At 39.8% G+C, this 14,317-nt stretch overlaps 1 protein-coding gene across 2 annotated transcripts in view; it reads right to left on the reverse strand.

Annotated features, from left to right (window-relative positions):
• APP (amyloid beta precursor protein) overlaps nucleotides 1-14,317 on the reverse strand; it is a 241,395-nt gene that overhangs the window by 9,778 nt on the left and 217,300 nt on the right. For both annotated transcript variants that reach the window (XM_088068704.1, XM_005524152.2), the window contains one exon: nucleotides 3,837-3,937. In XM_088068704.1, the coding sequence (XP_087924830.1) occupies nucleotides 3,837-3,937 (101 nt within the window). The remainder of the gene's footprint in view (nucleotides 1-3,836; nucleotides 3,938-14,317) is intronic.

Below are 14,317 nucleotides of genomic sequence, written 5' to 3' on the forward strand. Positions count from 1 at the left end.
ACAATGGATAGTGTTGGCATAAGCCAGTGCAAAGCAGTAATTTCTTCCACGAATTTTACCTGCCTAGGACTGAAATTCTGTGACTATACAATTTGAAGAGCACTGTGAAATGCCCCAGTTAATATGCATGTGCAAGAGAGGAAGGCCTTAAGCACCCTGAGACATGAAAAATCAACTTAATGTATAGTTCAAACATGAACCTCCATAAAGGAGAAAATAAATGCAATTTCAACCCGATTCAGAGGTCTGCATGTAAAATACAATGTGCAGCTGAATTCAAAGCAATATCCTTAGGAGACTGCTGCAGGAAATTTTATCATAGCACAGAATGGAAGCACAGATCAAACTGTTTTCTGCTTCCTGCTTTTGAATTAATGCTTAATGGAGAGGGACACTGGATAGGACATGGTGCATGGCAGGGAAGCAAGGCCTTGTAAGCATCAGTCCAGAATCCCTGTTCAGTCTCAATTGAAAAGATAACCTAGAAGACAGCTCACTAATTTTTAAATAGTGGTTGTACCTATCAGTAAAAAGCATGGCAAAAAATGGCTGTGAAAAGCTGGAAAGCTCCCATTTTAAGCATGACACAAATTACCATGTGCAGGGATGCCCTCTCCCCATCAGCCACCATGGTATGGGGAGTTTCCAGCACCTAATTCCTTGAGATGATATCAAACCACTTACACACTAAAGGGTGCTGCTGAAAACTATGACAACCAGTAACTCCTGTGTCTAGCACACGATCCTGAAAATTTCTTCCCTTCTGCACCCTGCACAGTTTTGCCCCATTGGCATGTTTAACCCATTTGAGCTAAGCACGTCAGACTTTCCCAAATTACTGCCAATGCATTTTGGATTAACTCATCACATTGGAAATTCCCAGTTCTTGGCATGAAGAGATTGCAGAATATCGTTTCACAGAGTGATTGTCTAGTTCAAATGCAAATTTGAATCCCATGTTAATTTTGATTTTCAGCACTACTTAGCTTTGAGAATTTATTAAGAAAAAGAAGCTTTCAAGTTTAATATCAGGATATTGAAAGCTATGGAACTGAAACCTCATAACATAATAAATATACCTTTAAAAACAAGAAACAGAACATGTCTATAGTCAACATTGCTGTCTGGGTTCTTCAATGCTTATTAAGTGACCAAAAAAAGCTTTTAGTAGATGCTTTTCCTACCCATAGTGCTTTTGTTTGTCATTTTTATGTTCACAAGAAACACAGTTTAAATGTGGAACAATATTTTGCTCCTAACTGCTTTTCCCCTGTTAATAACTTCATATACCTTAAGGAACAAAAACACACAGATGCAGCCAAACACAAACTAAAATCAAGGCCAGTGGAGAATCTCCTTTTATCCCAAGCAGCCATTCTTGTGAAAGGTTATGCTCCATGCATACAACACTACCATTTGTTTTGATGGGAAAGGACTATATTCCTGAAAGAGTGCAATTCTGTCTTTTTTTTCTTTTTTTTAACTCAGCAATTTCCTCTGTATCCCTTGTATGATTCAGAGACTATGAGACAGATGGACTGTGGGACAAGTATTCTCCATATAAGCTATAGTGGTTTAGGTTTGCCAATTTGAGTTTCCTGGCCAATACACCAAATAATGTGGTGGGATTAGCACTGGCTAAAATTACCAGTGCACTTACTAAAACTATTTATTCATTTCCTGCCATGAGATATGAACTAGGAGGAGGGCAAAGTAGGCTCAATTCTTAAAAGGTATAAAGAAAACTTTATTAACAGAACTAAAAGAGTAAAAAGAATCAGAATAAAACCTTCAGATTCACCTTTCGTCCCCCTACCCGGTATTTTCTTTCCCAACTGACAACGTAGAGACAAAACCTGGGATTTTTCAATCAATTACTACCTCTACAATAATCTTTCATCAGTTCTTGTAGGGAGAAGAGTTTTCTCTCCCCATGCCATGTAGACTTCTCCACAAACAGTTCTCTTGTGGCTTTTAATTTCCATGAGTAGCAGCAGCCTGGGAAAAAAATCTGCAATCGTGACACCCCTCCCATTTTCACAGCCCTCCCACAGCTGAATTAACAGGCCATGTCAGCTTACAGGGTACTGTTTTAAGGATGAGCTGTTCAAAGCAAAGGTTCTCTTCATCTATCTCTGAGATAATCTTTATGTCTGGGAACAGAGGTTTTCTTCTTCTTGTTTCCCTGGGGGCAAAGAGTCTTCATCACTCTTATTTCTCTCTCTGTTCAAGCTTCTCATGGGATCACAGCTCCTTCAACATCTACTCTGCCTCATTATGGATACCCCTGTCACCCTGAAAACTAAAGCTTTCTGATAATGTTTTCAGTTTTAGTTACTTTCCTATGAAAGTTCTATAAACATAAGTTGTTTATCACATTCCTTCTTAAGAAACATCTTTTGATGGACGTTTTTTATGTCCAGTGTGCTTGGGAAGGTGGTAACTTAATTATCCAATCCCTCGTCATTGTCGAGAATCTATAAATACTGGAGTCAGAGAATAAAGCTTCTTTCCTGTTCCAACATTGAGAGGCATTCGTGTGAATCAGTTTGTGTCCTTTAGCAACACACCCCTGCTCACATCTACAGTTTGAACACTCTATCCCCCATATTTTCTCATGAATTAAAGGGGATATTTTAGTGTATCACAGTCCATCTCCATGGCCTTACCAAAAGAACTTTCAGCCCCAATACTACGGCATCTCCTCATTCTCCTTCCATCTGGGACTTGACTTCTTCTTTGCTGACCTTGGTGTCTTCATGCTGTCTTTTACATGTCCTCACCTGAGGGGAGGATTGAGGTCTGCAGGTCTCGTCTGTGCAGTGAAAGAGTTAATGTCTCACCCAGGCCTGCAGATGGTCATGATGGTTTCTGCCAGCAAGTGGCTGAAGCAGTCACGGTGATGGATTTCAGGCCGTGCTGGGGCTGTGCCAAGAACTCAGGGGGCCCAGCCAGAATGGTTGTGGCCGTTCTGGTTGCATGGCTAGACTCTGGCCCCTGTTTCCTTCAATTTCAGCTCTGGGCTGATGGCTTCCCCTCCCTCTGCCTGGCAGCTGCTGGAGGTAGGGCGGGGTGCCATGGAGGGGGCCTGGCCCGACCCTGAGCCACTCCCAGGGCCCGGCAGACCCCGGCTCAGTGCGGGCCGATGGCAGGGCCAGGGCTTGGTGTCAGCAAGATGTCAGCAGTGTGAACCAGCCCAGCTTCAGCTGAGGCCCCATGGCCTCCTGTCCCTCGCCTGGCCACCGCTGGGGTCCAGCCTGGCCCCGCCAGGCTGCACAGGCCGTGGCAGAGTGGGGCTGGCCCAACTGGAGCCCAGTTACCTTCCAAGGCCAGAAGCAAGAGAGAGCTCTTCCAGGCTTGCCTGTCTTTAAAATGTGGAATTCACAGAGGTGGACCAAGCTTCTAAATGGTTTAATAGGATGTCAATTCTCAGAGCTAGCCAGCTATTGTTTTTTTTCCAGGCACAGAGGAAGCTCTTAGCAGCTTCTCAGAAACATCATTTCCGTGAGTGGCTTCTTCCCTCCTCACCAAATATCAATCAATACAAAACCAGCACATAAACACATCCAGTGACATGGCAGTGCAAGGACAGGAACTGTCAGAATTTCCTCTCATGTAAGGCTGTGACTTTCTATCCTTTTTGGTGACATTGTTCCAGGTTTACTCTCACTGAAGAGAGAACCAGAAAAATCATAATCTTTTCACATGGTAACTTTTTGTTAGCACTTTCAGCTTCCGCATCACTCAAGAAAAACATGGCCATAAGTGACTCACTAGTTCAAGATTGAATCAGCATCTCAAAACACACAAGTGGAAAGCACTGTTTGATCACTCACCAGCTTTTGATGATGAACTTCATATCCTGAGTCATGCCGGAACTCCGCATCCATCTTCACCTCAGATATCTCTTCTGTCTTAACATTGGTCAACCCGGAACCTGGATTGTACCACAAAGACAATTCAATAAAGTCAGCATTCAGATTCAGGAAGATTCTGCTTAACCCCATTGCTGGAGAGCAGAAGGCAACAATTCACACAGTGGAGGTGTGACGCAATGTGAAAGGGAATTGGGAGGAAAGTGAAGCATATCTGGTGTTTCAGTCTCACTGAAGTGACACAGAATGAGCTAGTAAAGTTTCTCCTCTGTTAAACGATCCTTAATCCTCAGAAGCTATATTGGTACAGGCATCAAAGGCTTCCAGCATGAAACACTGCATGAACTAAGCTGTGAGGGACCGACAGAGGCCTCCTGAACTGGCTCACAAGCTGCATATAGATTTGCTCTGACAGTGTCTTTAGTAATGTCAAGAAAATTTGTTGTTTAGGCCAAAATCTTCCCCCTCCCTCAGCTCAGGCTGCTGTGGGGAAAACACAGAATACTCATGGTGTAAGTAAGAGAACTCCAGATATCTTATTTTTTTGCATCCTGCAACATTGTACCTTTTCCATAAATACGCACAAGCTAATAAAATGTTTGTGAAGTTTACAGAGTTTCTATTTGTTTTCAGATTTCATACTGCTCAGGATTAATGATTCTTCTTGTCTTCTTGCTGAAACTTCTCTCGATTGGAAACATACAGAAAAGCAAGTGAGTACAGTCTGCAACAATTATAATCACACATAGTTTGTAGTCCTGTTCTCTTATGGGTGTGAAGAGGAGATGCTGCACTTGTCTAGCTGGAGAGAAGGCCAAAATTTCCTCCTGGAAAAATAGCCTTAGGAGAATGAGCCAGACTTAACAGCAGAGCACTGAATCTTGTATATGTCTGGATCCTGAAGAGCTGGCTCTGGCTTAGAGAGAATACATGGATATTCATGGAGCTGGTTGTTTTCCTTCTCAGTACCAATGCACCAAACATTTGTATTTCTTGGAGGCAAAAACACTGCAGAAGAATGGTGTTTATGAGATGTTACTTCCTCCCTCTACTGAATATAATAAAAACAAACCAGTTCATATTCCTTGCTTGCATTTATTTCAGCATCTTTTCACCCCCAACTCCTCTCTCCAAGGCTTAATTCTTAGAATCTTGTGCGGAACTTAAGTTTTGATGAAGAATCTCTTTTAAAATTCTCAACACTACTGACTGTTCCTCTGCTCCACTGTCTCTCTGGACTCTCCACAGTAATTCCTTAAGACTTCCATATGCCAATGAGCTCCACAATCTAAAATAGCAATCAATCAATTTTATTTTTTTTATTGCCCTTGAATGTGCAATTTCTTTTTTTATTAGGTAGTGGTTTATTTTTGAATTATGAACCAGCAAGAATAGATCTTCCCAAGAACTTCTCTGGACTGAAGAGACAACCCACTCTAAGGTTCTGATTTTTATTTTCATAGGAAACCATGCAAAGGAGAGAACAAGAATCATCATCATGTTATAAAGAATTTATAGTTATTTTTTTGTAGAGTCTGACTGCCCCATAAATTTTACTTTTTTTGATGCTACATCACAGTACTGACACAAATATAGCATGACATTTATGCATGGGAGACCATTTTTAAATGCAAGAACTGTAAAGTACTCAAGGAATTGCAGTCTGAAAACAAAACAATTAGATTCTGTCAAATAAATGCAGGAGGAAATGGAGCTGCAGGAAATTAAGCCCATGAAAAGGTACCTGAAAACAAGTTTAACTTTCTATCCTTGAAGCAGCTATGGCCAGTTTCCCAAATTAAGAATAGGATTTACTCTTTTGTGCATCATCTCAAAGTACTCCCTATGCCTGCATCAATGGGAAATGAGGAAAAGCATGTTGGAGACTGAAATGTTATGGTTTATGGCTTATATATTTTTACAAAGGACTTTTGCCTATTTTAGCAAAACTGTACAACAAAAGCTGCACGGAAGACCACTTTGCTCCTGAGGCCCTGGACTGTAAATTCATTAGAGATAAGACAAAGTGACACTATTCGCAGGTATGGTTTGGGAAGAATAGTTTCACAGGAGGATTAAGCCCAGCACCTTCAGGGGTGGAGGCTATAGCCCCAGGATTATCTTTTTATCTTGTAATTACCAAGCTTGTACAGACACCAAGGGGAGGAGGAGAGGTTTCCAGTGTATGGCAAAAAAGCCTCTGGTCAGAGGCAGTGAATGCCCATCCTCTACTATGTGGGAGCTGCAGGACCTCCCACCCCTGGAAAGCTATGGGACATCTATGGGACATTCACATGGGGCACAGATGAGGGGGTGTCATGGCCCATCAAAGGCCCTCCCCAAAGGGGTCTCCAGACCCTGCACTAGAGCACTGCATATGATACTACATGATGCAACAGATCCACAGTCTTAAAAGTGTCAAAGTGGCCCCCCTCAGGAGGGTACCTGTGTGTTCCAACCTGCCCAAACATATATTAATCCATTGGATTCTATAGTTTTTTGGCAGGGAAACCTCACCTCCAAGAAGACCAGATGGAGGAAAATAAGGAGATGTTGTTGGGACCCACAGAGGGGTGGTATGCTTCTACTATCTGTCTCTGTAACTCTTGCTGTCCTCCCTCCCCCCACCCCCATTTCTATTTCTTTCTTTCTTTTCATTTCCTTTTCTTTCTCTTTCCCTCTCTTACAACTAAATAAAATATATAATTTTTTTTTGGTATCAACATCTAACCTTTTTGGTTTAATCACACTTTGGGGATTATTTCAAACATCCAGGTTTGTTCCATTTCACTCACAGAGAGTTAGTTCTTTTTTCTCCTCCCTGATTAGAGCAGATTGCAACAAAGGAGAACATGGATCTGCCTGCAAGGAAGCTTGATCTGTCAACTCCTCTTGCCTTTTTGGTTTTGGAATTAAAAGAGAAGGGAGAAAATTACAGTAGTGGAGTACCAGTGCAGTAACTAGAGAGAAAGGGCTTTCCCAGGACTTGTTTCACTGCCCTTGGCTGCAGCAGCTGAAGAGGCAGCTACTCCCAGCTGCTCACCACTGTCCATGGCCACACTTGCTGTCCCTTGTAGATACCCTGGCAAAAGCAGGGAATGAAAAATTCCTCCAAGGCAAAGGCTTGAGGAACTGCACAACTTGGCTGCTACAGCTTCTATTTCATGCATTCCAACAAGCTGGCAAATCCACTGAAGCTTGATTATTAATCCACTGAATATTGATTAGAACATATCCACACACATATAAAATCAGTGAAGAATCTGCTTGTCTTTTGCTGAGGGAAGTCCTACCTCCCAAAACTCTTAGAGGTCACTGGAAGAGTTAGGAATCACATGGGAAACAGTGATTCTGCTTGGAGTGAATCTGGATTTTAAAAAAACTTTTGAGAAGGTCCCTGATCAAAGCTCTGGCAGAAGCTAAGATGCCAATGATTAGAAAGGAAAGTGCTATGTTACTTTCCATAACTGACTAAGAGAAAGGAAATGAAGTCTAAGTACACACCTGTTTTTCACGATGGAAGAACATTACCAGTGGGCCTGTGCTGTGCTGTTTGTGAAGTGATCTGGATAAGAGAGTGAATAGTGACAAGACAAAGTTTACTGATGAAAAAGAAAAGAAAAAAAACCAGGGCAGTCAAAGTAAAAATAGTTGCAAAGAACTGCAGAAGGATCTTACAAATTCCAAGAGCACAATAGAAAGGAAATTATATTCAGTGTTGATATAATGCAAAATGGTGCCTGTGGGGACACACAGCCCTAACTATATATAGTTATAAAGATTCTAATTTAGTTCTGATCCACAGAGACCTTGCAGTCACTGTGAGGAACTCTGGGCACTTGGCTCAGTATCAGTCAAAAAGGCAAAGAGAAATTATTATAGGAGCAATTATGAGAAAATAGAGAAAACAGAAAACATTGTTATACCACTATATAAATGATGCATCCTCATTTTAAATTTGGCAATTTGTTATGGTCACCTCACCTCACACTAAGGCAGAGGAACTAAGAAAGATATAATGGAGGGAGACCGATGATCACATGTATGGAATGGTTTCTGTACATGAAGGGCTGAAACTGTGAGTCTTCAGACTGGAGGAGGCAAAGGAAGTGAAACGCAACAGAATGTGTGACTGAGAATGACAAGGAAAGTCTACAGGAAATGGGCATTCATTACTTCTAAGAAATGCAGGTCACTAATATAGCTATGATACAGCAGATTGAAAAGTAACACAAGAAAGTGTGTGCACATATATATACAATTCAGTATAATGCAAAGCTGGACTGTGGAACTCACTGGCATAAATCATGAGGATATTTAAAATACAAAGGAACTAATGCAGAGGAAAGCTTCCTTCAGGGTTACTAAACACAACAGTGAAAATACAGTTTTCAGTCCTGGAACATACCAAATGCTACCTGCTCAGTGGATGTGCTGGGGTATAAGGCAGAGGTCAAATCTGTTCATATTCTATTTGTGCCACTGCTAGATGTCAAAAAATGGACATGAGCACTTCTTTTCTTGGGGTTTGACCACTTTCACTGAAAGCAAAGCTTCAACAGCTGAGTTTGTGGGTCTTTTCAGCTTCTGTTCAACAGTCAAACGCCACAGGCAGGAGTTACAGCAGCATTTCAGGGGCAGAACAGGTCACATCAATGGGCACCAGAGGGTGGTAAGTTCACCAGTAGTCTCAGCTGCTGGAAAAATGCAGGCTCTGGCTTCCCTAGAGCAGTATTTTTTAAATTTGGTTCCCTTCCCTCCTCCCATTTCAATCCAACAGTGCATGGAAGTCATACTTTCAGTATGTAGCAGGTTAAACCATGGGTGTTTGCCTTGAGATCAAGCAGAAATTTTTTCGTTTGAGCCAAGTGACCAAGGCCCCAGAAAAATGCCATGGAATCTGAGCACAAGGTAGGATCTGGTATTAGGAAGTTAATGATGTTAAGACTTACTGAAACTTGTTTTTGTCAACTTGCACTACAAAAAATTCAGAAACAGAGAAATAATTTTTTTTAGCTGTTGCACTAACAAACCCGATAGCAACCTTTTCCTTCTTTCTATCTCCCTTACAAGTGAGGAAAACTAGGGTAAACTGCTGGTCTTCTGCAAATAACTGATTATATAGTAAGGCAAAGTATGGCATTGCACTGGAATCAATTAAATACCTGGTATGAGATAAAAATATATATGGGGTTACATACGCCTTTCCATAATGTTATAAAATAACATATAGAGATATAGAGACTTTTTGTTGAAGAGTTTATCTTTATTACCAGTTTATTCACTTTACTGTCCTGGTGACCACACATTTAGACTTGTATGCTAAAATTAAAGATATACTTTTTAAGGGTAGTAACTGAAGAAGGAAAAACTTCAGGGTCTTTCTAAAACTTTGATCAGGGGTGAGATGCAAACAGTCAAGGGATTCCTAAGACCTCTTTATCCTTGCACTGAAGACAATCACACAAAGAACAGTTCTCTTTCTGACAAGAACTTCAATCCTGACCTAGGACAAAATTATGTTTTTTCAGTACCAATTCTAAAATAACCAACTCAAACATGAAAGTTAATATACAAGATGAAAAGTGCGAGCAACAGCCTCATTGCAAATTCACAAATAATGATAATTGCTAGCATTTTCTTCTGAATTACACACCATCTTTAGGGAGCTGCATTCCTAATCACTTCAATTTAAAAATGCTTCAATTCAGCTGGCAAATACATTAACTCACAGTTTTTAGAAAAACTGACAGAACTATTTTGTTATAAAAACCATGGCCTTAAAGGTTTCTAAGGAAATTCAACAAAATGAGATTACTATGATGGGCTTTTTATTGATATTGCTTTTAATTAGCAATATTAACTGCTTTTTTATATACATGTGTACACATGCATGTGTGCACACATACATTTCCAAACATCAAAAAATGAAGAGTATGAAACCCTTATTTTTCCTTGCCCTAAAGGGAAAAAAAATCATATCAAGTGAAGAACGACTCATATGAAAGAAACACCAAATAGCTGCTTTGGGGAACACTTTATAGTAGCATTGATGAGCTTCTACATTTGTGTAAATATATGTTTATGCTTTCAGAAGACTAAAAAAAAGAGGATACAGTGAGTCCCACCAAGGATATAATTAGGTGCACATTATCTACCAAACTGCTTGCAATTACTTACTTCCTCTACTGGTTAAATAAACAGCTAGAAAAGTTTTGTGATATTGTTTTGCACAGATCTAAGATAGTGTTAGCTGTGTCTGAGGTTACATCTAGAGTTAAAAATTAAATATCCAAGTGAAGCACAGTTGAAACAACTAGACCTGGGTGGTCTGTACACAGAGAAAACCAAAGTAGCAGTTTGAGTGTGCGGTACTGACAGCATTCAGGAAAACACACAGCTCCATGTCCATGAACTGTGCTTGAGTCATGTCAAGAACAAGAAAAGAGTTGTTGAATCAAAGCCTACATGTGTAATCTACATGTGGAGAGAACAGCTTTATCTGGGTTAAGCTTCATCAAAGATAAAAAGGGTGTAAGGGAAGGAATGAAGTCTCTGAACAACTCCCCCAGGGTAGAGAGCTGCCTGCTCTAACTAGAAGTTCAACTATTACTTCCATATGACTCTGTGACTTTGTGCAGGTCATTTAATTTTGAAATGAAAGAAGAATGAATACTGTAAACTCATAAAGAGGAAAATGAAGACTGTATACTCTTTTTTGTAAGGATAACTCACATATCTCTGGGGGATATGTACTTTTAAGACTGCATGGAACTAAAACTTTTGGTCTCTCCTAAGATGTCAGTGAAATGCTGGTTCACTTTTACTTCACGTGGCTCTCAAACTGAAGAAAGCAGAAAATCAGTGCAATAAATTGTTATCTTTTTCACAAAAGAATCTCACTGGAACGGAGTATAAAATAATTATTTCTCAGAATACATGTGTGTAGAAATGAATAATCAAAACAAGTAAAATCTGGCTCGATAATTTTTCTGGCATGTCAATCCAGATGCTGTGCATATGCACTATAATTGCATTCACAGTTAGCACTGATCTCATTTATAAAACAAACCAAAACAATCTAATGGAAAAAAACTCATTAATGATTTTTATTTAGTAGCTGCAGACTTTAAACAGTTAGTTTGAAGCAACTGTATTGAACTAGCATCACAAAGACAGGAAAAAATATGTTAGCAGTTACCAGCAAGAAAATCATAAATAATTAACTAAGCTGCTCTATGCCCTCACCTCATACAGACTGCAGCATATGTGTTAATGATTCTGCAGAACAGCCATTAGACTTACAGAGCCACTGCATGAGGAGAGAAACCCCTCAGTTATTATGTGATGTAATAGACATGTCATGATTTATTAGAAGAAGGGCCAAAGACTCAGAAACAGCTTTATGTGCAGCATTTCCCCAAAATAGTTAAATGTTTGCAAAAATGATCAACTGGCAAAGAACTGGAATAACACAAAAAACCACCAAGTCTAAACTATACTACATGGAAGAAATTAACATACTTAATAGCATAAAATCCTTGCATTCTGAATTATGAGCATCCTGTAAGTGATGTATTTACAGGTGTGAGGGTATACTTACAACTGCAGCTCTGCAACAGATGAAAGTATGATCTTCCCAGAGCAGAGCATTTGTTGTTTATCACCTTGAATTACAGAAGATACACTAATACTAAGCAATGTCCCTTCTGATGGTACATTTTTTAACCTTCACTCAATTTCCACAGATCAGACCTGCTGAATTAATGTAAGTAAAATGAGCTTGCTCATTCATGAGCATCTAGAGATGTTTTTAGATGTATTTTTATCTGTGTATGTCCTGATATGTACACGTGTACACACACACCAAGAAAAAGTTACTAATAAACAGATGCCCAAAATTCAGTTGCAAGAAATTAAGTCAATCAACCACAGGACTGCATTCCCAAGAATGGGATCCAGCCAGTGCCTCCCTGTCCATCGGTCCCCAGGAAAGGCAGGAGGGTTTCTCTAAATGAAGCAAATTTCTTTTTCAACTTCAGTGCTGGCTTTGGCACAGATACCCTGTTGACATGGAAACATCGGGTTGAATACACAGTGTCTACACCATAACAAAGAAGAAGGGTTTTGTGACTCCCTCTGACTGACTGTATTCATTCAGACTCATCCCACATCCAAGCCCTCTGGAAGGAGAGAGAACACCAGGTCAGGAAACTCCCCTTATATCAACATACATTCCCTTTCTATTTGCTGTTGCATCAGCTCAGGAATAGCAGGTCCCTGGGAAAACAGATTTCCTTTCATGTCCCCTTTATTTTACATGCTGAGCACTGAAGGAGTCATGGTGGTTCAGCCAGGTGGTTCAGAGCTGCCAAGGATACTCTAATAGAGTAGAGCCCAAAAGATTTCTTGCAGGAGGGACTGGAGTGGGAACAGCAGTAAGAACTTCCCCAGCTTCCTCTGGTCTGCTGGCACTATGGCATCAGAGGGGCTGATAAAGCATTTACCTGACTTTTCAGTCACTTTCCTTCACACATAAGCTGAAAAAAAGAGTTTTAAACGTTTTTAAAATATTAAGATGTGGCTGTCCCATCCCTGGAAGTGTCCAAGGCCAGCTTGGACATGGCTTGGAGCAACCTGGTCTAGTGGAAGGTGGCCCTGCCCATAGCAAAAATTAAATCATGAAAAAGTGAGTACTGGAGCACAGGAGAGAAGGAAAAGCTACTGAATAAGTTGTTACAGTGAGATTATCAAGGAAAGAGGTACTCTTTCTATCTGAAGTTCTTCCCATGGAAGCTCTCAGGCTGGACTGGAGCCTTCCAACATCTAACATTTCCCTGTATAAAGCAATTTATAAATAGCAAGAAGTATGTCATAAATCTGTTCTAATTTTGTGCTGTATTAAAAAATAGCTCACTGATGACTACTTAGTACATCTAGATATTTTTCTTCCCTTTGACCTTTTACCATCTCATTTACTTCCTTTTTAGAAAGGAGATGATAAGAGATGGTTTTAGGCATAATTTTTATTTTTGTTTGCCCATTTACAAATTAGGAAGGGGAAGGGCAGTAAGTTAAGGCACTAGAGTCCTTTTCTAATGCCCATGTGAATTACACAGAAGTTTTATCCATACTAAAAAATGGGGTTCATCCAGACAATACTCTTTCCCTAGGACTGATGCAGATCAGATTCCAATTCAAGCTTTAACTGTGGACAGCCAAGGTGAAGCACAACAGAGGTGGGGGTTTAGACAACTGGCATAAATTTCAACAAATGCTTTAAACTTGGTGCTTACTCATAAACTTTTCTACTCTATAACTGGACAGCTCCTTACTTTCTCTGACTTGACTGACAGACTTCATTTTTTGAAAGAGAATGATGTGGTAAAGGAAAAAGATCCTACATATCATAAATACTACTACCACCTAAATACTTGTTGAACCAGATGATCGTTGAGGTCCCCTTTCAACCCAGTATTCTATGGGTCTGTGATGCTATTCTGTACTGTGACCAAACTATCTCTCTTGTAAGAAAGTGACAAAGATGATCTGCATGATTTTGATCTGCCTTTAAGAAAAACCTACTGATCATTATAAAAATGTTGTGTGAACAAGAAGTAAATAAAATAGAAAAGAGAAAAAAGGGCACATGTTTGCATGTTTCTCTTAGTTCTTTCAGAGCTCATTTTCTTCAAGAATTTCAAACAGCTACTAAACATTCACTTGTTTTCACTTCTTCAGTCTTGGAGTGTTGCAGGCTGACATGACACCAGTATTTTCACCCCCAAGAAGAAGGTCACTTGAGCCAAGCAAGTAGAAGTATCAACTGGAAAGTCAGGCCCACAAAAAGGGCAAACCTTTCAGGAAACCAACAAGAAGCAGGGCAATTAAAACAAAAAGTCACAAACATCTGGATGGATTAATCTGCAGGTCTTTCATTAATACTTTTTCACTCTAGAGAAATCTACTAATTTTTTTACGTTTTTTTCTTCAATAATAGCCCCAATCTGTAAAAACAGACTATCCAAAAGGACAGTTATTGATGACTGAGAGAGACTGGGACAACTGACTGCTGATCAGAAACCAAATTTACTGTGGGCAATATATCATTATTTACCATTCTAGGAAGGTTAGTCATTTTTTACTATAATGATTGGGTTAAACATCACACAAACAAGCTTATACATTTTCGCAACATCTTTTCTATTTGCAGAAATTGATTCGATCTTCTTCCTTGTCACCAGTCCGATCCAATCCTCTTGCAATCTTCAAAGCTCCATTTGTTCTTGCAAAGTCATCCTGATTATTAAGTCTCTTTTACTAATCAGATCCAAAGTACTCTCTGTCTTTGCAACAGCAGACAGTTACTGGACAAAATGCATTTTTTTTTTCTTTTGAACCTCTAATATAGAAATTTTATTTGCAATTAGCAAGTAAAGTAA

This window comes from Pseudopodoces humilis, chromosome 2 (genome assembly GCF_049639895.1).
Source record: "Pseudopodoces humilis isolate 2021_Gansu_Grassland_sample_001 chromosome 2, ASM4963989v1, whole genome shotgun sequence".
NCBI lineage: Eukaryota > Metazoa > Chordata > Aves > Passeriformes > Paridae > Pseudopodoces > Pseudopodoces humilis.